The 22,822-nt window shown below is 52.7% G+C and overlaps 8 protein-coding genes across 8 annotated transcripts; 4 read left to right on the forward strand and 4 right to left on the reverse strand.

The window, feature by feature from the left end:
* Window positions 1-325: 325 nt before the first annotated feature.
* On the reverse strand, window positions 326-2,760 carry N7515_003343 (alpha,alpha-trehalase; the record flags this gene model as incomplete). Its single annotated transcript, XM_056664087.1, has 5 exons — window positions 326-455; window positions 512-2,253; window positions 2,302-2,423; window positions 2,488-2,560; window positions 2,632-2,760. 5 exons carry the CDS (start codon window positions 2,758-2,760, stop codon window positions 326-328), a joined length of 2,196 nt encoding a protein of 731 aa, XP_056523144.1.
* A 747-nt stretch (window positions 2,761-3,507) lies between these two features.
* On the reverse strand, window positions 3,508-4,480 carry N7515_003344 (short chain dehydrogenase/reductase family; the record flags this gene model as incomplete). Its single annotated transcript, XM_056664088.1, has 4 exons — window positions 3,508-3,727; window positions 3,802-4,105; window positions 4,166-4,400; window positions 4,451-4,480. 4 exons carry the CDS (start codon window positions 4,478-4,480, stop codon window positions 3,508-3,510), a joined length of 789 nt encoding a protein of 262 aa, XP_056523145.1.
* A 327-nt stretch (window positions 4,481-4,807) lies between these two features.
* On the forward strand, window positions 4,808-5,776 carry N7515_003345 (deubiquitinase OTU2; the record flags this gene model as incomplete). Its single annotated transcript, XM_056664089.1, has 1 exon — window positions 4,808-5,776. One exon carries the CDS (start codon window positions 4,808-4,810, stop codon window positions 5,774-5,776), a length of 969 nt encoding a protein of 322 aa, XP_056523146.1.
* A 119-nt stretch (window positions 5,777-5,895) lies between these two features.
* N7515_003346 (putative thiol methyltransferase) lies at window positions 5,896-6,893 on the reverse strand (the record flags this gene model as incomplete). The annotated part of the gene is made up of 2 exons (XM_056664090.1): window positions 5,896-6,252; window positions 6,399-6,893. The coding sequence occupies 2 exons, from the start codon at window positions 6,891-6,893 to the stop codon at window positions 5,896-5,898; spliced, it is 852 nt and encodes a 283-aa protein (XP_056523147.1).
* A 1,087-nt stretch (window positions 6,894-7,980) lies between these two features.
* Window positions 7,981-9,758, forward strand: N7515_003347 (MFS transporter; the record flags this gene model as incomplete). Its single annotated transcript, XM_056664091.1, has 3 exons — window positions 7,981-8,338; window positions 8,394-9,403; window positions 9,459-9,758. The coding sequence occupies 3 exons, from the start codon at window positions 7,981-7,983 to the stop codon at window positions 9,756-9,758; spliced, it is 1,668 nt and encodes a 555-aa protein (XP_056523148.1).
* Window positions 9,759-12,620: 2,862 nt separating this feature from the next.
* N7515_003348 (PE repeat family protein) lies at window positions 12,621-16,934 on the forward strand (the record flags this gene model as incomplete). The annotated part of the gene is made up of 3 exons (XM_056664092.1): window positions 12,621-12,770; window positions 12,904-13,006; window positions 13,078-16,934. 3 exons carry the CDS (start codon window positions 12,621-12,623, stop codon window positions 16,932-16,934), a joined length of 4,110 nt encoding a protein of 1,369 aa, XP_056523149.1.
* Window positions 16,935-17,833: 899 nt separating this feature from the next.
* Window positions 17,834-19,198, reverse strand: N7515_003349 (uncharacterized protein; the record flags this gene model as incomplete). The annotated part of the gene is made up of 3 exons (XM_056664093.1): window positions 17,834-18,571; window positions 18,635-18,953; window positions 19,008-19,198. 3 exons carry the CDS (start codon window positions 19,196-19,198, stop codon window positions 17,834-17,836), a joined length of 1,248 nt encoding a protein of 415 aa, XP_056523150.1.
* A 438-nt stretch (window positions 19,199-19,636) lies between these two features.
* Window positions 19,637-21,634, forward strand: N7515_003350 (gamma-glutamyltransferase family protein; the record flags this gene model as incomplete). The annotated part of the gene is made up of 4 exons (XM_056664094.1): window positions 19,637-19,801; window positions 19,867-19,885; window positions 19,954-20,303; window positions 20,357-21,634. 4 exons carry the CDS (start codon window positions 19,637-19,639, stop codon window positions 21,632-21,634), a joined length of 1,812 nt encoding a protein of 603 aa, XP_056523151.1.
* Window positions 21,635-22,822: the final 1,188 nt, after the last annotated feature.

Genomic DNA, 22,822 nt, shown 5'->3' on the forward strand with positions numbered 1-22,822 from the left:
GGTTGTGGCCACAATACGTTCCAGACCCCAGAGCGCCAAGCTCATCTTGCGGGGTGATGATTTACCAGGAAGACGGTAGAGCAAGCGGGAGATAATGACTGGCATGCATCATGAAAAAGTGACATTTGGTGTCCGTTGTTTTTAGGTTCTTTTATAGGTCAAGGTGAAAAATGGATTGGGGACAAGTCATAACGAAAACAAAGAACGAAAAGAAGGAAGCAGCGCGTAGACAGTCAACTCTGTCTGATGATATCCAAGTTCGCTCCCTCACACCCCTCTAGATGCATTTTTCTATTTCGTCTCCCGCGTCTCATGTCCGACCCAATCAAAATACATCCTGAGCCACAACCGCCTTGTGGTACGTCTCGTAAGGAGTGATAGTTCCCAAAGAGCGCCTCATGTGGGCATTGAGGATCTCGAGTCCGTAAACATAACTGGCGTTGACCCAACCGAATCTAAGAGCGAGTTAGCATCCAGAGTATTCATTAGACATGATGAAGCAGAAACATACCCTTCACGCGGAGCACCCTTGAAGTCCGTGCCCTGATTGCCATACTCGGCATCGACCCGGTGTGGATCGATAGGTCGGGTGACATCATATTTCTCCACGACAACACCATTGAAGTCAACAAAGGCCTTGGTAATCATGTAAACCCACTTGTACGCAAGTCGCTCCGCCTCCTCCTGGTAGCCGTAGCGCAAGAAGCCCGTCCAGGCAAGCATCTGTTGCGGCGCCCAGCCGTATGGGTAATCCCATTGTCGGTTAGGACGCTCTAAGCCAACTGCGCCGCGCGACTGTTCGGTACCCGAAACCAGACCGCCAAATGCCTCGAACCGGGGCAGGGCCTTTTCAACCATGACAGCAGCCTGAGCGGGAGAAGCGAGACCTGCCCACATCGCCCAGAAGGTCGTGGCAGTTTCGTAGTCTGTGCGCTCCTTCTTGACCGTATCGTAATCAAAGTACATACCCTTCTCTGCGTTCCAGAGGAGCTGGTCCATGCGCTGCTTGCGCTTGCGCGCGCGACGGTCCCAGACTGCCGAGGACTCGGTCTCGATATCCTTTGTGAGGGGTGTACGGAACTCATCCGGAATCGGGAGCTTATCGTTGAAGTGAACGCGGATGATCCGTGCAATGTCAACTTCGTATTTGTAGAGCAGGGAGTTGAGGTCGACGGTGGCGAGATTTCCGCACACTCCCTCAAGACGGTAACTAGTATCGTGACCAGACTCACGGACGGCACGGTCGTGCATGAAGTATTCGTCGAGTTTGGGCTCAACGATCTCGCGGGAGTTGTATGCTGCGACAAACTCCTTGAAGCTCATTCCATGCTTCTCGGCATATGGAGTGAGAATGTGCACGAAGTGAGAAGGCTCGGTCTCTGGAGGTACACCCCAGCCTTCGGGGCGATACCTCGACAGACCAGTCTCTGGATCAAGACGGGGTGCGGTGACCCAAACGCTGTTGTACTCCTTGATGGCAGCGAGGACAGCATTGCGGAGGAACTCTTTCGAATCGGGCTCGGTCTTGATTCTTTCGTAGACACGCAATGCCATGTCGGTTAGGAAGGGCGGCTGCGAGCGGGTGAGGTAGTAAGATCGATTGGCGTTGAGGATCTTGCCATAGTGCTTGATCTCGAAGCAGAAGTTGACAACCATGCCCTTGGCAAGATCGACGCGATCACTGACAAGCAGGCCCAACGACTCCATGTAGCTATCCCAACCGTACAGCTCATTGAAACGACCGCCCGGCACCACGAAGGGCACGCCGACCAATTCGGTCTCATTGGTTGCTTCATTCAACTTCTTCTGCATAGCCAATGCAAGGAGACCGGGCTTGTCGTTTAGTGACATCACATAATCAGGCGTGATCTCCGCGGGCAGCATCTGCACATCCAGACGCAGCTCAGGGTGGTCCTTCGCAATCTTTTCGTAGTATTCAAATTGTGTCTGGGCACCGGGAGGGATGTAAATTCGCGGTCGAGGATCCGAAGTCCAGTCCTTGGGGTCACGGCCCGCGATTTCAATGTTGGAGCCATCGATACGTCTTGTGAGGGCCTTCCAGAATGAATTCTTAATCAATCGGGAGAGACGCGATACTGGGTTCTCGCTCAACCGTGCTTCATCAAGAATGACGTGCTTGCGACCGTAGTCTTTTGCGATCGTAAGCTCTTGAAGGAGGTTGGAGAGCATATATGTGCCCCGCACATCAACTCGGTTATGTCCCGACGATGCCGCAGTTCCGACCGAGAGCACCTGCAGCCGTTAGCAATTGACCTCGGTGATCATCACTATCAAGCGTACCTTAGGACCCATATCCTCGATGGTGATCTGCATATTCTGATCTGTATCTTCCTGCTTCAGAAGAGCATTGAGCGTCTCGTCCACTTCGATAAGGAACTTTCGGGGTTGTCCCGATGCCTCATCTATCCGCCATTGTCAGCCCTGGTACTGAATCGCCACATAGTATTTGTTGTAAGGTAGGCATACCGTGACTGCCGCGTCGAGAAGGCAAGGTTCCAACAAAGCCATTGATGTCTTCACGGCTAACATCTGTCAAACTCTAGATGGAAATAACAGCATATGTTAGCTCGCTGTACCTGCCGCGGGGTACTCATAGATGTGGCTGCTTACCACTGAGAATGCACGTCTTCCCGCTCTGACCTTCCGTAGAGTATCTTCATTGCCATAGTAGACATCTGGGTTTGAATAGGGATCAACGTTGTTTGAACCAGACCTGGTGTGGCCCTTTGACGAGCTCATGGTCTGTATGGGCGGAAGTAGAAGATTCGAGAGCACTGAAAATCGGATGTGCGTTACGCAGAGATGCGTCCACACCGACTATTCCCCGAAGTCAAGAAACTTTAAACGAGCAAGCGCAGCTGATTTAACAGGCCTGATATAAGATTTTTTTCGGCCAATCGTGCGCCGATGGGTGTCCAGGTGATGATTCGATCAAATGAGTCACTGGGATGTCCTTGTCTCGATGATTGAGACAGTCTCAGATCAATTTTGGATGATATGGTGATTCAGGGTTGATGGAATATAGTAAGTGTAGATATAGAGGCTCTGAGATTGGTTAACAGGAGGATGTTATGAACCGGGCAGAGGAAGTGGAAGAAAATGACGGCATTGACGCTGATTACGATGATGTCGCCGCTCCACTTTATGTTGCCGCTGATAGGAGAGATAACGAACATTGTGGACAGCGAGGTCGGAGAAAAATGAACAAAATGAACAAAATGAGCAAAAAACAAATACGGAAGTCCGCAAATAATTTCAGTCAAGTGATCAAACAAAGACGGTTGCGGCTGAGATGTGATGGCCGATCGTGGCCAGCCATGTACAGGAATGTTGACTATTTTGCCCTGACAAGGGTTCAGTGAGTGTGCTACAATACAGTAGATCCGCTCTAGATCATGGGATAATTTTGTGACACCTAAATATGCTTTAGGTATATCTTTGAAGGGTTATCTAAAAACGATATACAGAACGTCGCTCGCAAAATTCTTACAGCTTGGCAGCGATGGCGCTTCCGCCGTCAACTGTGATGGTCGCGCCGTTCACAAATGCACCGGCACGGCTACTCAAGAACAAGCAAGCTCCAGCCACATCCTGCGGGGTGCCGATGCGGCCCAGAGGCACACCGGCCTTAATACTCTCACCGAACTCCTTCAAGGTGGCAGCCATCATTTTACTCTCGAAAGGACCACATGCCAAGGTGTTGGAGCTGCAAATCAGATTAGTTCCAGACAAATTCAAGCCTCGAAGAGAAGCATAATAAGGGACAATGAATATGCTTACGTGACATTGCGTCTGCCCAGGTGGTTGGCAAGCACCCGGCTCAAGTGGTGCAGACCAGCCTTGCTGGAGCTGTATGCGAACGTCTCGAGCGAGGGAACACGGAGCCCATCAATGCTGCCAATGTTGATAATGCGGGCGGGGTCTTCCGGCGTAGACGCCTTCTCCAAAAGTGGTGTGACAAGCTGGGTCAGGTCGAAGACTCGGTGGAGGTTGAGGGTGAGAACACGCGTGAATGCCTCGGAGGGGTATTCATCGTAAGGAGCGCCCCAGTTCGAGCCGGAGTTGTTGACGAGGACGTGGAGCTCTAGGGAAAAGGTTTCTCGGTAAGTTTGATGCAATTGTCTCGGAGGGTGTCATATCTTACTGCCTTCGCGCTTGCCCAATTCCTCCGCCAGCTTCTTCACGTCCTCAAGCTTATAGAAGTTGGCCGGGATGGCGTGGGCCTTGCCCTTGCCGAGAGCATTGAGCTCCTTGACCGCTTGGTCGCAGGCCTTTGCATCACGGGATGAAATGTAGACGGTGGCGCCGTTTGTAACGTAGCCTTCTGAGATCATGCGACCGATGCCTTTAGCTCCGCCGGTGACCAGCACCACTTTGCCCTGCAGGCGCGTTAGGATGGTCGGAGAGATGAGAGTACTAGTGATCTAACCTTGACGTTGAAAAGACTTGCGGAATCCATTGTGAATTTGTAGAATTAGTCTGAATATTTGCAAAAGAGCTTGAGGATCAGAGGTTACTATCTATATTTGTCACTCGCAGTTTCCCCATCGCATCCCATACCCGAAGCCGAGATGACTTGGAAGACCAGCCGAGGCTTTCGGGCCTGGAATATACTTTCACCGAGGTAAGACGCTAGTCTCCTTCGGGGCTTCAGTTAGGGCTGCATCGTCAGGGTTTCGCGGGGTCTCTTGGTCGAGGTGTTTGGCTGTTTTCGTTAGTACGTCCAAAGTAAATAAGCTCGTGTCGATAAATTTGTCAATTTGCTGTTTCATATCACATTCCAACAATGGAGGAACTTTTGTCAAAACATCGCAAAGAGCAAAAAGATCTCCAAGGGCGGATTACGCAGAAGAAAAAGTCCGCCACCAAGAAAACTCGCAAGGGAGTCAACGATGAATGTGAACAATGGCAGCGCGAACTGTCCGAGAGACAACAAGCCGAGATTGCGCAATTAAATGGAACACCCGTGGATGGACTTGAAACCCTCAGTCTGGAGGATGAGCAACGGACAGATGACGAAGATTCAAAAGAAGACAAATCCCCCGAGAAGCCACAACAGACACAACCAGCCCCCGCGTCTACCCCAGAACCGTCGTCCAGGTCGACTCCCAAAAAGCCGAACCGTCAAAAGGCTCGCCTCGCCCGTCGTGCAGCTGAGCAAGCCGCCCAGTCAGCCGCCGCAGCAGAAGAGGCTGCAACGCAGACAAACTACCGAGGCAACGAACAAGGAATTATGGATGCTGCGTTCAAGAAGCTGGGTCTGAAGGAAATAGAAGTGACCCCGGATGGACACTGTCTCTACTCGGCAGTTGCCAAACAGCTCGATGAATCGGGACTCGGCTTGCGTCCGGACCCAAGCCGGATCGTCCTCCAGCCCTCAACACAGGCACGCATTGACACAGTCGCTTCGCCACAACATGATGGTTACCGAGCTGTACGTGCAGTGACGGCAGACTTCATTACAGAACATAAGGAAGACTTCGAGGCCTTCATGGAGGAGCCGCTGGACTCGTACACTCGGAAGATCAAATTGACTGCCGAGTGGGGAGGGCAGCTGGAGCTGCAGGCGATTGCCCGAGCATACGGTGTGGAGATCAACGTTGTACAGAGTGATGGACGGATGGAAAAGATTGAATGTGGTGATGGTGACAGCTTTGACGAGGAGGAGAAGCGCAAGCGCGTTATCTGGCTCGCGTACTACCGCCACACTTACGGACTCGGCGAACATTACAATGCCCTCGTGAAGAACTCATAGGGTACTCAGATCAATATAATTTCATTTTTTGCTCGACCTAAAGGGTGAGCTTGACTGTACATTTGCGAGTCTTTAGCTTGCTCTGTTTTGCCAGGTGCTTCTTCCGCTCTTCGGCAGATCTAGTTACGGCGACGCCAGATGGAGACCCGGTCGTGGATAACCCCGTTCTCTCCCTTGCCTACCTCGTGCGTGCGTTCTGGCGTCCAGTGTGCCACTCTTTCAAGGCCCGCTTCACTTGGTGCCTGAAGAGGATTGTGCTTGACCACACCGTCGACATATCGGACTTCCTCGCCGGGATGGCTCAGGTGCTCCACATATGCTTCCGACGTGGAGGGCCATGGGGGACCCGGAGCTTGAGGATCCTTGTGGCGGGGGAACTCGAGACAAATCAAGTTGCCCGCTGGCGAAGGGGAAAGAAGCTGGGTGTGTCGAAGTGCCCATTTGGGTCGCATTGAGGGATCCAGAGCACAGAAGAACTGCATAACAGTTGTAAGAAACAATGAACATAGATATTTTCGAGGTAGAACACAACAAAAGATAAGAACTCTTATCTCCAGTCGCGTGGCTATTTCCCCGCATTGCCTTGGACGATCTCAGATGGGACAGGAAGATGTATGCATACCGTGTAATCATAAATCACATCAAACCCATTCAATGGCACACCAATTTTCTCTAACCAAGCGTCACTGAAAAAGTCACCCTGGACCCAAGTGACCTTCCCAGCGCCGACAGCCTGGTCCCGGACCCGGTACAGATCGGCAGTTTTCGACTCCTCCTTCTTGCAAGCCTCGATAGCAGAAGCACTGTACTCAAGGCCATAGGCATCAAAGCCAAAGCTCGCAAGCAAGAGGACATCGACACCCCTCCCGCATCCAGGAACAAGAGCCTTCCGCCGATACTCCTTTCCCTGTGCATCGGTCGCAACAGGCGCGCCAATTGTCGGACGCTGCTGGACGAGCGCGTCTTCCAGGGCGGGGTTGGGGAATCCCCGATCCCAGGGCAGGTAATCGCCCTTATCCCATAGGGCAGCCCATCCCTCGACGTATTTGTCGCCTTTGTACTGAGACAGGCGGTCTTGGATCTCCTTTGCGTTGATGTTGGGTTGTGGGACGCTCATTGTGATATGTTCTTCGAATAACTTGGTGTTATTGTTTGCTTGAGTGTGGAGAGAACCGGCAAGTTCAACGTCATTCTGGGGACCATCCCGATTCGAAAGATTAGTAATCACATTGCGCGGCTTTGAATTGAAGGTCAATCGGCGTGCAAAGGATGTTTCTAGATCAATCGGTCGGCAATAACGGCATCGATGTCGAATAAATGTGTCAGAGATTGGGATCCTGGGGTAATTGTTGATCAACCGGTTTGCCAAGCGCATCTCAGGTTGGAATCTGGGGTGACAGGACCCCCAAGTGGATAATGGAATTATGAAGCCTAAAGCTAAGCTGCTAAACTGCTAAAGCCAAGATGAGTTGCGACTATCAAGTACTCTTTGGTTTCTGATCTTCTAGAGGACTTCCAGAGCTGCCTTGGCTGATCATCTCGGGATGGCCCGCGCTCATATTTGCCGACGGAAGACCGGCACCGACTCGACGATGACTGGCTTGTTTTATGAGAGGAAGACAAAACAGAGAGTGGAGTCTTTAGCACTTCACCGGAAAAATATCCGCGTTCAAAGATATGAGGTAGAAGGCTGCGCGTACTGCACATCCCTCGGTCGTCGTCGGTTTTTATCGGTAGCAAAACTCTTCAATTGTTCTCTGGAAGGGCACAAATAAACCCCTGACTCTTTCCTTTCCTACATACTCAACGTCGCTCGAATTTACGCTTGTGCCAATCTAGCGCATTCTGAGGAAGGAGGGATCGACACTCTTGGACGCAACTACGAAACCAAATCTTCAGTCTTCACGGGTCTTCTATCTAGACTTGCCGACTATTTTTGTTTGCCGTTCTTCGTTCTCTACTCGTGTACAGCTTTATAAGAGCTATTCTTCTTATTCAGGGTTTTATTTATGCTTAATTATTGGATCGGGTCAACCCTCTTTTTCCATCTTTTCCATTGGGCGTTGATCACAGACGTGCGCATTCGGCATTCCGAATCAGGATCGAGGTCAACCCGGCATTTAGAGACTCTCTAGTCTTTGGGTCGTGTATTTGAGCCTGAGCTATCGCAACAGTCCAGTTCAATGGCGATGCATTCGTCCAATATGCCCGAGCAAGAGACGTATGGCATCAGGACGTCGTCGTTGGGCAGCGATCGACAATCGACAGACGGGGTTGAAACAAAATCAGAAATCGATTATCATGATGGGGCTTCCAGTAAGCACACGGATGAAGAACACGATGACCCAGAAGACATTCCACCGCGTCTCGAGCGTCAGTCGACGGAGCTTGGTGCTCCCATCAAGGTCGCCCGATTGAAGCGCAGAGGCTTGTTTGGTCAGTTGGCACTGGTGGCAGAGGTTGAGAACCCGAAGACATATCCCCGGAAAACGAAATGGTTTATTACATTCATCGTCGCTCTTGCTGGAGCCACGGCACCCATGGGCAGCTCAATCTTCTTTCGTGAGTTGAACCACACAAACTTTGGTATTCATATCACATCTGACTATCCCATCAGCCGCTCTATCGCAAGTATCCAAGGAGTTGAACACGACGTCCACCACCACCAATCTGTCAATCGCTTTGTACATGCTGGCAATGTCGATATTTCCATTGTGGTGGTCGTCATTCAGTGAGCGATTTGGGCGACGCACCATCTACCTAGCTTCCTTCTCTCTATTTGTCCTCTTCAACTGCCTCTCTGCCATTTCGAGCTCCATCTCCATGTTGATTGTCATGCGAATGCTGAGTGGTGGTGCTTCTGCTTCTGTGCAGGCTGTCGGTGCGGGCACCATAGCCGATCTTTGGGAATCCAGAGAGCGAGGACGCGCCATGGGTATTTTCTATCTCGGTCCCTTGTGTGGTCCTTTATTTGCCCCCATTGTCGGTGGTGTCTTGGCTCAACGCTGGGGATGGCGAAGCACGCTGTGGTTCCTTTCGGCCTTTGGTGCTCTCACTTTGATCTTTATCTTGTTCGCTCTTCCCGAGACGTTGACTGCGCCAAAGCCCATCATGGCTGATTTTGAGGACGGCGAGGATACCAATATCAGCAGGTCGTTGAGTCGAGTCTCGTCCCGGCAGGTCGCCCGGGCTACCACGAGGTGGATCAAGACGTTGAAGATGTTTTTCATTGACCCACTCAAGATCATTCTATACCTGCGCTTTCTCCCCGTTCTTCTCACGGTGTACTACGCGAGTATTGCCTTCGGTTCTCTATATGTTCTCAACATCAGCGTTGAAGAAACTTTCGGAAAAGCGCCATATAACTTCTCGACCATCATTGTCGGTTTGCTTTACATTCCAAACTCGCTCGGCTACATGGTAGCCAGTATCTTCGGTGGCAGATGGATGGACAACATCATGCAACGAGAGGCGAGGAAGGCAAACCGATATGACGAGAAGGGCAGACTTATACTACGACCCGAAGACCGAATGCGTGAGAATGCTTGGGTAGGTGCCTTCCTGTACCCAGCAGGCCTGTTATGGTATGGCTGGGCGGCAGAGAAGGGAGTATACTGGCTTGTCCCTGTAGGTTGATCGTACCCCAGACCTATGTAGACGGCTCGCTGACTTCACATGACAGATGATCGCCAACTTCTTCTTTGGTATGGGCTCCATGCTTATTTTTAGCATGGCGACTACTATGCTCACCGAGTTCATGCCGAAAAAATCTTCAGAGGGAGTAGCTCTCAACAACTTCATGCGAAATATCTGCTCCTGTGTCGGTTCCCTCGTCACAGCCCCTATCATTGGCGGCATCGGCAATGGCTGGCTCTTCACTATTCTCGGCGTTGTCGGTTTCGCAAGCAGCGCCGTTATCTTCTTGATGAGGGTCAATGGCCCCAAATGGAGAAAGACCATGGATGCAAAAATGCATTCATGAGCTGATTGTGGTCTGTTTTATCCTTGCATTTTATCTTTGGCGTTGGAGCATATTGATACCGTGCTTTTCCGCAAAAAGTAGGTCTATATGGCCTACCATGATTCTTGGTGTCAATAACCACCTGTTGTTGTTCTGCACATGCTTCTAACATTCATACCCGGTTGTCTTGTCGTTCATGTTGAGCTGGTCTCCAACGCCCTTCTCTGTTTTGTGTTCATGCTCGTTGAGATTACCTGTTGCCTCTACTCAGGCACGTTCATAATAAAAATGATACCCGTTTCGCAAGGAACTCTAGTAGTAATAGATGTGCAGTGCTGTGTTGGCTAGCGTTTGTCTAGTATACTTTCCACCCAAATGAAAACATCCTAAAGAGTACTAACATCGCTAGGACCAGGAAGAAGACGCGAGTCAGACTGCATGAACTAACCCGTCTGCACGAAATAGCAAGGCCGCCAATCACGGGATCCATATCCTTGTCTAGCCAGCACTTCTAGCGAACATTCGATGCATCTATGAGGGGTGCGCATGATCTTCAACAGACTGAGGGAATTGAGGGCATTATGCGCTGTAGTAGCCGATGTTAATATTTTCATACACGATACGCGTTATACGCCAGGTTTGTGCTTCGTTTTCTTCCGGGACTATTGGATTTCAATACTTTGCTTTTTCCGGGATTTTGCTTTAACACTTCCGATGGATGCCGGCAACATGTCTATACTCTACTCTAAGCGACCAGTCTATCCGCTAGTTGAAATCTCAAATAAGACTCCAAATGAAGATCTGCTATCGCCGACGAGCTGATCTCTGATCGGCACATACCCTCCTCTCTCGATAGATATCAAACAATCAACCTCGGGAACCTGGAATTCAGTGGCGATAATCATGCCCAGTCCATCTACCCATGGAAGTCTAACTGTCTGATATATTCAGTCAACACCCTGAAACCTAAGAATGCTGAGAATAGAAACAAAAGTCACCAGTCTTAGGTACCATTCAAGACATGTACAACTATTCCCGAGATCGCCATCCACCTACAAGTAACACAGCATGGATGACTCGGCCCGCTGCATTCGAGTTGGGTACATAGATCCCAATCTGGTAACCTAGCTGAGCAGTCGTATCAGGAAGTACAACATATTCGGAAATGACACGGAATGCTAGCACTAGCACCGGGGGTTGATCTACTAGAACAGAGCAGATTGGGCTGGGCATGCATGCAGCTGTTTTTAGACTCTGAGTGTTGGCTTGAAACAGATTGATACTTGTGTATACTGAGGGTATACTCTTAGATACATTGGGTTGAACAGACACATACATCGTGTGTCATGATCTGGGTACAACGTACGGGCTGTGTAGAAGAGAGGAAGAGTGAGAGTGGGGAGCGTAGCCGTGAGGTCAGTGGTAACTGGTTTCATCAGCAATTGAAGATGCAGGAATTGGCGGGACGTGGTGATTTAGGAGTGTCTGGTGTTGCGAAGATTTCAAGATTCTAATGATCGACTGGATTAGAATCTCGACCTATCGCGAGGGAGAGAAATGCATTTTTGTCCTTGGAATTTTCTTGACGTTGTCCTGCAGTCTTCGCACATCCAACATCACCTGACCCCCACCACGGTTTTCATTCTTTCTCTCTTGTAAGTTGTCGATGCAGATGAGGTTTTACTGCATATTGACATCAACTAGAATGTTCCCAATCCCCTTACAGTTTACAAGTGACAGAGTCTCACAGAATACTCCGTACAAGATCGGGCAATTGATTTCTGAAGTGTCGGTGTCGAGAGTGGAGATTCGTCTCCATCCGCTTTCTCCGCTCCATACAACTCCCACCCGACTCCATCGACTCCAGCCACCCTGTTTCTCTCTAGTTCTCACAATGAAGAAGGTATGGAAATGAAATGAATGGGAAGTCCTAATAGTCCCAGGCTTCGAGGTTGATGACCCTGGTCTATCCACTTCGCGATAGCCTGTATCCTATTTGCCGCCGTTACCGGGGGACGTTGGGCAGAAATGGGTCTGCATCACTTCTCGCCCTTCGACTTTCCTACTGAAACATTGACACATTGCCTTGGCTCTGTGTACTCCGTACTCTTCGTACATTCACCAATTCCTCCTAATCAATTGATTGCTAACTATATCTCTCTTCCACAAAGCGTGGCTTCGTACCTGATTTCCATTGTATACCTAAACCAGGCCCGAAAATCAAACCAGCACAATCCCAAATTCAATCCATTCGGTGGCCAACCCCACTCAACAGACCCGGTCTCCATACTTCTGCAGCACTACCTTTCCTATCTTGACCGACGTGTTCCCGCATCCCCAATCCCCTCTCACGATTTACTGCTTGGTACTGCAGCTACTCCTGCGGGTGGGGATCGACCTGCTCTCACCCGGCCCTAAGCAAGCACTAAACCACCATGTCGGCCTTGGAGAATGGAGACCCGAGGACCGACGTGGCCCAATGACAAAAAACTCCATCGGGTAGTTCGTGGATGACGTTCAAAGGCCCAAGAATCGTAATGCAGTTTGTTGTCCATCCGACCGCATAGAACGAAGTATTATACGCTGCCTCACCGTGACTGTCCACGGCCTCTGTGTCACCGGAGAAACAAGCATATCCTTCCTTTCCCTTTTGGTCTTCTAATACAGCTGGTACCTCTGCCCAGTCTTACAAGTCCTCAATTTTCCATCTTTTGTATCTTTTGTTCCTCGTTTTCCCTTGCCGCCCCATACTTCCTTGCAGCGAAAAGCCCGACAAGCCGGCTTGTCAATTTTTACCCCTATTGTTCCGAAGCCCGTCACATCACGCGCAACCCGTCCGCCTCGCCCGGCCTCGATATATGATACGTCATTGACCGGGGCACCATGGCGAAGAAAGGGAAGAAGGGAAAGGCCAATAAAGCTAATAACAACAACCGCGCTCCCGTCGGTTCTGCACCACCTCCTGCAACCGATAACAACGTCGACGACCCTGCCCCCGACCCGGCGGCCGCCGCTGTTGAGGATGCCTTTCAAGTATGCTGATGTCCCTCAATACTCATATCAAACTGTTCAACGTCAATACCAAACGTTTGATTATGAGTCTCAATCTTTTCAATTCTACCCTGTTACCTATTCAACGACCGATCTGACCGAGGGCCAAAACCAGGACAACAATGAGCCCGCCGCCGATCCGGAGAAGGAGCCTGCCTCTGAAGAACCCGCTGCCGCTGAGCCAAGTGGCGATGATAGCCCGGCTCCTGAGTCTACAGGTGAGTATTTTCTGTGTATCGTCAAATGTTACCTCTTGTATCTTATCCGGGGTTACTTACATGATGTTCAGATGCCGCAGAGGCTGCACCAGCCGAGCCTCCAGCCGAGGAAGCTGCCCCAGAGGCTAAGGAAGAGGGCAAGGCTGAACCCGTTGCTGGCGATGAGCCTGCACCAGATGCGGAGAATGCCGATGAAGCTCCCAAGGAGGCTCCAGTAGAAGACGGAACTCCTGCGGAGGAGGCGAAGCCTGAAGAGGAATCGAAATCTGAAGGAGAGCCGAAATCTGAAGAGGAGCCGAAGTCTGAAGAGGAGCCGAAGTCTGAAGAGGAGCCGAAGCCTGAAGAGGAGGCGAAGCCTGCTGAAGAGGAATCGAAACCCGAAGAGGAAGCAAAGCCCGACGAAGACCCAAAGCAGGAAGACCCCAAGGAGGAAGACCCAAAGCCTGAAGGGGACCCCAAGCCAGAAGATGACCCCCAAGCTGAAGGGGAATCCAAATCTGACGACGAACCAAAGCCCGAAGAGGAACCGAAGTCTGAAGGCGCAGAAGATGCCCCAGCTGGCGATGACACGAAAAAAGGCGACACTGGCAACAATGGTCAGTATGCAAAGCGGAGTCGGTCTTACAAAGCTGACACTTATTTTGCAGACGAAGAGTTCCCGGAGTTAAGCCTCGATGAAGATCCGGAAACGATCGCAGCAATCGCAGCCGAAAAAGAGGCTGCGGCTCTTGCGGCTGCTGAAGATGCTCTAGAGAATGAGGCAGATGCACCAAAGCCTGATGAGACTCCTGCAGCACCTGAACCACCACCAGAGGAACCGAAGGCGGAGGAGAAGCTGAGCAAGAGCCAGAAGAAGAAGAACAAGAAGAAGGCCAAGGGCGCCAAGGCAGCCGATCCTGAGCCGGCAGCCCAACCAGAACCAGAACCAGAATCGACGCCCAAGCCTGAAGCTGAACCAGCTGCCGACCCAGCGCCAGAAACACCAGCTGAACCTGCACCCGAGTCTGCACCAGAGCCAGTGCCAGAAACGCCAGCTGAACCTGCACCCGAGTCTGCACCAGAGCCAGTGCCAGAAACACCAGCTGAACCTGCACCCGAGTCTGCACCAGAGCCAGTGCCAGAAACGCCAGCTGAACCTGCACCCGAGTCTGCACCAGAGCCAGTGCCAGAACCACCAGCTGAACCTGCGCCAGAGCCTGCACCTGAACCCGAAAAGCCTGCCGACGATGCTGCCGAGGTCCCAGCCGCGGAAGAATCGACACCACCTGAACCGCCCGCGGAGGAGCCCAAGGTGGAGGAGGAGCCGCCGAGCAAGAAGAAGAAAAAGAAGGCTAAGAAGGGCAAGAAGGGAGCCGATCCAGAGCCAGAACCAATTGCAGCGCCAGAACCAGCAGTCGAAACACCACCGGAGCCTGAAGCATCACCTGCAACAGAGGCAGAACCACCAGTCGAAGAGGAAAAGGCTCCCGAAGACCCCGTTAAGGAGCTCGAGCCGGAATTCACGCCAACAGAGGAAGCGCCTGCTCCTGAACCCGAGCCTGTAGCACCTGAGCAAGGCGACGAGGCTCCTAAGGAGACACCGGTCGAAGAGAGCGCCCCGGCTGAACCAGAGTCTGAGCCTGTCGTTGAGCCTGAAGCTCCTGTGGAAGAGCCAGCCCCTGCTGCCGTTGCGGAAACTGCTCCTGTCGAGGAAATTGCTCCTGTCGAGGAACCTGCTGCTGTTGAGGAAAATGCCCCTGTCGAGGAGTCACCCACCGCTGAGCCTGCTCCCGTAGTTGAAGAAGCCCCGGCTGAGATTGTGGAAGAGGCTGCTCCAGTCACTGCTGAGGATCCGGTTCCCGCCGAAGAGGCCGCAACACTTGCGGAAGAGACACCCGCCGCGGTCGAAGAGCCAGTCGAGGAGAAGCAGGCCGAGGAACCGGCTGCGGTGGCCGCCGATGAAGCTCCAGCTGTGGAGACTGCTGAAGCACCTATTGTCGAGGCTGCTCCCGAGGATCTTCCTGTTGAAGAAGCTCCTGCCGAGCCAACCCCCGAGCCTGTTGCCGAGCCTGCTGCCGAGCCTGCTGCCGAGCCTGCTGCCGAGCCTGTGGCCGAACAACCGCCGGTTGAGGACCAGCCCGCCGAAGAGTTCGTGGACGCTCTGGAAGTAGCTCCCGATGATCCGCCAGTCGAGGACCCTGCACTTCCAGTCGAAGAGCCGGCACCTCCAGTCGAAAAGCCTGCGCCTCCTGTCCCAGAATCCGCCGAGCCTGAAGCCCCAGAGCCACCAGCCGATAAGGAAGTGCCTCAAGATGCTGCCGATGCCGCGCCCGTCGTGGAACCCCCCGCTCCAGCCCCGGTGGAAGAGGCGCCAGTCGAAGAAGCCCCTGCTACCGATCCACCTGCAGAAGCTACAGCAGAACCGGAAGTCGTGCCTGAGGAGGCGCCAAGAGCGATTCCAGAGGAAGCACCTGCTCCCGAGCCAACGCACGAAGAACCAGCTCCCGCGGAAGCAGCTCCCCCTGAGGCTCCAGTACCCGACGAATCTCCAGCTGAACCGGCCATTCTGGAAGAGGTTCCACCTGAGACACCAGAACCCAACGAAGCTGCATTGCTAGCTGAGGCTCCAACACCGGAAGAGACAGTGACTGAGACCCCGCCAGCAGACCCCGGCCCAGAGCCAGAAGCTACCAGAGACCTACCCGTAGACGATCCACCAGCAGAGCCAGAGCCAGCTCCCGAGCCAGTCCCTGTCGTTTATGAAGTGGAGCCCGAGGCGCTCGTACCACCACGAGCAGACGCCCCACGCGATGTGGACATGATCTACGCAGAGCCTCGTCCGGACGAGCCCCTGGACGAAGCCGGAGAAGCCACAGCCGCACAACGCAGCTCTCGACGCCGCAGAAAGCGCACCTCCCCAGTCGAGGGCGAACGCCGCCGATCCAAGACATCCTCCGAAGGCCGCCGAGACCAGCTCCAGCGTCAGAAGAGCGACCGAGGCATCATCCTGAACCGCTGGGCGAAAGCTCTCGAAGAAGCGCGACGCCAGCACGACGAGAAAGTCCAAGTCCAACGCCGACAGCGCGCTCTCGTCGAGGAGCGAGAGCGCAGCGGTATCCCGTCAACTGAGAAACTCAAGCGCTCAAGGAGCTCAGCCAAGGAGAAGGAGAGAGAGAAGACCAGGGAGCTGGAACCAGAAGCTGACATTCTCGAATCCAAATCCCGACGCCGAACCTCTGACACACCATCAGGCCAGCCATCCCAGCCAATTGAGCGAGCCCGCTCGACCAGAACCTCCTCGTCAAAGCAGATGGCGACATCGGCGCCGACGCCTCGACCCCGCGCTTTCCTGCGGTACATGACCGAAGGCAAATCCGATACCAACGGTCCTCTGCTCCGTATGAATTCGGCCAAGGCTTCGCCACCCCTCGACCGTCCGCGCCGGTCATCGACTAGCCACAGCAGTGGTAGCCGCCATGAGCGAGGCGAATATGAAGACCGACAGTCGAACGGTCGGTCCAGTGGGTCTAGACGACGTGAGGAGGAGCCTCGGGTTGAGCGTGCTCACTCTCGCCGTGGAGAAGAGCCCCGTGTTGAGCGTGCTCGCTCGCGCCGTGAAGAAGAACCTCGGGCTGAGCGTGCTCGCTCGCGACGTGAAGAAGAGCCCCGGGCTGAGCGTGCTCGCTCGCGACACGAGGAAGAGCCTGCTCGGTTGGAGCGGACTGAGACTAGGAGGTTGCGACGGTCGTCGACCGCTGAGCATGGTCGGGTTAGGGAGGAGAAGAGAGAGAGGGAGAGGGACGGGGAGAGAGAGAGGAAGCCTGAGGGTTCTTCGAGGCGTTCTCGGGAGTCAAGGGAGGTTCGGTCTCGTCGGCATAGGCGGGAGGAGTCGCCGCCGAGAGAGGAGTCGAAATTGAAGGGTCTCTGGAGGGCGATTGCTGCGCATTGATTGTTTTTTGGTCTTATGGATTCCCTTTCTACCTTGTCTTTTTACTCGGGTGGTTTGGGGGTTTAACAGAATGATTGCGTGATGATATGATGAATTTGCATTGGGGAGCGTATCATTGCAGGAGTTGACTTTGTTTATTTGTTTATTAGCCCGATTTGTGCTTTTTACTTAGACAAAGATTTTGGATTGAAGCTCTGAGTTGGTATTCATGCATCGTACATCGTACATGCATTATGCATGCATATCTTGTAGTCGAACAGGACAAAGGGGAAGACCGCATAACACGACCTGAGTACCTAGGATTCGGACGAGAAAGTTCGAGGACCAAGTCCTTTTTCCTGGACATAATGCCCCCAGCCAGATCTCATAACTAGTGCAATCAATATTATGCAATTGACGTTCGAAATCCTTGTCCATCTGACAAGCTTTCCGTGGGTAATAACCGGATAGTGAGTGCTAGTCCAGGGAGCTCACTACACTCAAAAAGATCATCCTGGTCCCCGTACCTAAAGACTTGAGCCTCACAAGTAAATCCCAAACCATATTCTCAATCTCCTCATTTCCCTCTCTGTATCTCCAAGCCAGACGTACCATCGTGGAAGATAATCGAGAAAGCCCAGTAATCAGTGTGTTCTCCACATCCACTCGAGGACCCAGAAACAGCCGTATGAAAATTGTAGTCGCACAGAACGACCTATTGTTCATGTTGTGTGGAGTGTATGCTGTAGATATATCTACGCTGAGAATACTCAGCGATGACAGCATAGTCGGTACATACTGGGTACTGACAGCGTCGAAGAAGTGGAGGACTTCTGATAGACCGTGGCCACAGTCATGAAGAACAAAAGCACCACCTGGTAAGTACCGAATCGAAAAGCAATGCGTCCAAACAAGCCAAATCAAGGCATTGTCTCGCCCTTTGCCGGAATCACCCTAGAACACCACCCACACCAACCACGAGATAACCCCTTCTCCTCTCTGACAAGATAATTGCCCGTCTCCCTCTCATCCTCATACTCAACAACACAAGCCCCAACATTTACCCTCTTCTTAGCCTTCTGCTTCACCACACCCCCTAACCCAATAACCTCCTGCCGGAAATACCCAGCCTCCTCCTCCTCATCATGACTATCCGAGATCCCTGCTCCCTCATCCCCAAACGACGTGGGCACCGCAGAACTCTGCTCAATACTACCAGTATCACTCCCAGAGCCAGAAATAGACCCAGACGCCTCCTCAGTCTCACAGTCAACTTCAAGCTCAATCTCCTGCGCAGCAAGACAGTGCTCGCCGCGACCACACTTGACACCGTGGGAGCCTTCGCCAATTCCAGTGCCCATCCCGCCACCGAGGTAGGTGCTATAGCGCGTGCGCCAGGCCCAGACGCGACGGTAGGTCGTGTCATTGCTGCGCAGTGTCATACCGCACGTCGTGCATAGCCAGACGGCTTCTTCGCAGGTGCAAGGGGTGCGCGCAAACGCTTTAGCTGCGACGCTGTCTTTGTCCCATGGGGCGGCGGTTGGGTCGGAGAGTGTATGGGAGAGGTGGGAGGCGAGCGGAGCTGTGCCGCAAGTATGACAGAGGCGACGGATGCGGTTTTTCAGGGCTGTTTGGTTTGGCGGTTTGATTGTACAGTTCTGCGAGGACTTTAGTGAATGGTCTTGAACTGATTGTTTGGGATCTGGTGGAGTGGAACTTACTCTGCACACGACCTTTGCGCAGCGTCGGCATTCTCCTACCATGTCGCGCGCGCACTTGCTTACTTTGCCGCGGGTCAGGCGGCTCTGCTCGGCGCTTGGACGGCTGAGTAGCCGGATAACTGATTTGACGCTGTCTGGGAGGACGGAGCCGCTGTCTAGCATTTCTGCTAGGGTTTCAATGTATTCGTTTTCGCAGCGGAGGGTTTCTCTCGCTAGTTGATGGCGGAATGGTAATAGGTTCACGTGGAACTGGCGACATGTACTCGAGAGGGCGTAGAGGGTATTTAGATCGATGGCCCGAGCGATTTCCTTGACGATGCTGGGTGGTGAATCATGTTAGTCGCGTCGCGTTTAGCTGTTGGCGATCACATACGGATAACAACTCAATGCCGCCGAGAATCCATTCCTATTTGGACATGGACTCGAACCCTCCGCTTCACGTGTCTCAGATGCAGATGATGGGGCAAGCCCGGCCAGCTCCGACGCGATGGGGTCATCCAAGGGGAATTGCTTCGAGCACGCCGATCCGGCAAATGCATCGTCGAGGTCGACAAACACCACCATACTGCTCCATCAGAGGCCTTTCCCGGTCAACTCATCAGATAAGGGGTCTTTATATGTCCAGCTCAGGAACAGGTCTCCCCGGGATGATGGCGGAACGAGGGGCTCCTCCGAGACCGGAAGCGGTGAGTTGGATATGCTTGGGTTAGTCAGGGAGTCTCTGTCTGATGTCTTTCAATGATCTTCGAATCTTGAGGTGTTTGGGATAGTAATTCAGGTCCTAGGACTCTGATACGCAGTACATAGATAGGATGAGATAACGTCGAGTCCTACGGGTAGTCTCGGCCAAGAAATGCCTAAACACCGGGCTTTTATCCGGAGCAACCCCATTTGACTCCAATTTCTCCAACAAATGGCGGGGTACCTCATTGTATACATACTCCACGTAGTATATCAATCCCCCCACGCTTGATATCCCACACCCTCTCACCTTCCTCAAACATGCCACTCAACGCTAAAGCCGTTTACTCCCGCGCAAATGCGGACTACGCCCCGTTCGCCAGTCGACGGAGTACCGTCCACAGCACCAAGGGCATTGTATCATGCAGTCAGCCGCTAGCTGCTGCGGCAGGTCATCGAATCTTGAGCCAAGGTGGAAATGCAGCAGTACGTTCCTCAGGGGATGGGATGCATTAGACTGGAGCAGATGCTAACTCGATATTCTCATCTAGGATGCCGCTGTGGCAGTGGGTAAGTGTGCCTTGCTTCGAGTTCCATAACAGATGATAGCAGGGACACGACTAATCTCATGCATATAGCCGCCGCACTCAACATGACCGAGCCCTGCTCCACTGGTATCGGAGGTGATATGTTCTGTCTCTTCTACAATGTCAAGACGAAGAAGGTGCATGCACTCAACGGTTCAGGCCGGTATCCCGGCAATGCCACCTTGGAGAAAGTCCGCAAGGACCTTGGTCTGGCTCCCGGTGCACCGGGCGATATCCCCATGCTCAGTGCTCTGTCCGTGACTACGCCTGGAGCCGCGGCCGGGTGGGTCGATACGATTGAGAAATTTGGCAGCGGCAAGCTGTCGCTGGAGCAGATTCTCCAGCCTGCCATTGAGCTCGGCGAAGAGGGATTCCCTGTGTCGGAACTCACGTCGAAGAGTGTATGTACTTACTCATTTATCTGTGATCGCTTGGTGAGCTAACCCATTCGCAGTGGCATAATGCTGAGAATGATATCCGCAACGCATCGCCTAATTTCCGCGAGATGTTGAAGAAAGATGAGTCGGCCAAAGACGGCGTGCGAGCCCCGGGCCCTGGCGAGATCATGAAAAATCCCACTCTAGCCAAGACCTTCCGCGCACTTGCTGCAGAGGGCAAGAAAGGTTTCTACCAAGGTCGCATCGCAGAAGCCATTGTCAAGGTACTTCAAGATCAGGGCGCGTACATGTCACTCGAGGATCTGGCCTATCACGCCGAGACTGGGACACAGGAAGTCGATGCCATCTCCCTCAAATTCACCGGCCAGGATGTCATCCCCAAATCGACCCCCGGCACAGATGGGGAGGCCAACCAGGGCGTCGAGGTCTGGGAACACCCACCCAACGGCCAAGGCATCGTAGCATTGATGGCGCTCGGAATCATGGAAGAGCTCGAGAAATCTGGCAAGATCCCCAAGTTCACCGAAGCCCAGCACAACTCCGCCGAATACCTGCACGCCGTGATCGAGAGTCTGCGCATCGCCTTCGCCGACGCAGCCTGGTGGGTCACCGATCCCGACGTGGAGAAAGTGCCATCGCAAGGCCTGCTCGACCGCGCATACCTTGCCGAGCGAGCGAAGCTCTTCACAGCAGAGCGTGCAACCGACATCATCGACCACGGCAGTCCGGCCCACAACCACTGCGATACAGTGTACTTTGCCGTGACAGACAGCGAAGGCAACGGCATCTCTTTCATTAACAGTAACTACGCCGGGTTCGGGTCATCCATCATTCCCGCTGGATGTGGCTTCACGCTGCAGAACCGTGGTGCCAATTTCTCGCTGCAGGAAGGACACCCTAACGTTCTGGCGCCGCGAAAGCGTCCCTACCACACCATCATCCCGGCTCTGATCACCAATGTTGCCGACGGCTCCTTGCACTCTGTGTATGGTGTTATGGGTGGCTTTATGCAGCCGCAGGGCCATGTGCAGGTGCTGCTCAATATGCTTGCTTTCGGGTATCATCCCCAGGCAGCGCTTGATGCGCCGCGCATCTGTATTGCTGCGCCGACGGACCAGAGTGCCGATGGCACGATCTGGGTTGAGGAGGGTATCAGTGATGCTGCTATTGAGGGACTGCGCGGGCTCGGTCACAAGGTTGAGGTGGTGACTGGCTGGAAACGGGGTAACTTTGGTCGCGGCCAGATCATTCGTTCGTACTATGACGATGGAAAGTTGGTGTATGCGGCAGGCAGTGATCCGCGGGGCGATGGAATGGCGTTCCCTCTGCTGTAGATGCTTTATCAACGATGAGGCACTAGACTTGATGAGGACTTATCTAAGTGGTCCAGCATCGGAAAATACAGAATATTCTCTTTCTTTTCTTCATATGGGGCCATCTTCAGGCCGGTTTGTATGCTTGTGTCTTACTTGGGGTCAAACAGGCCAACAGATGTCCAGCGCCCTTTCGTCATGGAACGTTTGGAGTCCCAGCAGGTTTTGAATGAGCCCTACTCCTTCCCATCCGTTCAGCCGATGGACAATGAAAAACAGACAAGGTTCCAATACTGATTAATGCAACGGCATGGAAACTCGGCGAGTAGAGCACCGAGATGGCACGATAACTATCGGCGAGTCGGCGACATCCATGGATGTTTCCGATAGGAGACATCCATACGACATACTAGGTCAGCACAATTCGATAGTTAGGTAGAGTCTAAGACAACCTCAAACTCCTAACTAACTAGTATACGATACAGCAAAAAGGCCTACTAGCCCAATTACAAGTCCCCATCCAACCAGCCGTAAGTGTAACCAACACCAACACCTACAACAAAACAAAACAAGTACTATATAGGTTGTCAGCATGCAAAGTCCACGCCCCAAAACAGCCACCAGAGCCGCCAAGCGCACATCTTAACCCAAGCAGGCAGGTCTAAAAAGCAAGGGACTTACAGCCTTAGAAAAGAGACCCTGCAAGAGCCTCGTGACACCAAACTAAACCCCTTGATCGACAGCTGCCAGTTCGTACGCCCCACAGACGAGTTTGCGACGGCTGGGGGCAATCAGAGAAAAGCAAAATAAATCAATCAACGCCGTATCCAGTAAAGATCTTCAGAAGACGTGATGTGTAGCGTCGATATCATCATCTGTATCCACTTGTGGGAAAATAATTCCAGCCAAATGAGGAGATGAGGTTGGTTAGTTACATACTATGATACTACAGTAGGACGTGATCTTGGCAGAGAGAGTCGAGACAAATCCAGATCGAGGATTGGATCCACCGGGCGTCAGATCCACTTGGTGATACATAAGAGGGAAAAGTTGAAGATCGTTCTGCTCATGATTCAGGTGGTTTTGCCTTCTAAAGGATCTGTGTGGGACCAGGCTAGTCAGTTGTATGTACGGAAGCACTCCGTACCTACGGAGTTGACAGAAGACAGTACAGTAGTACTATTTCGATAACGTGGTTTTCACTGTAGC

The sequence above is a fragment of the Penicillium bovifimosum genome (assembly GCF_028826915.1).
Source record: "Penicillium bovifimosum strain IBT 22155 chromosome Unknown utg000003l_segment0_segment0, whole genome shotgun sequence".
Lineage (NCBI taxonomy): Eukaryota > Fungi > Ascomycota > Eurotiomycetes > Eurotiales > Aspergillaceae > Penicillium > Penicillium bovifimosum.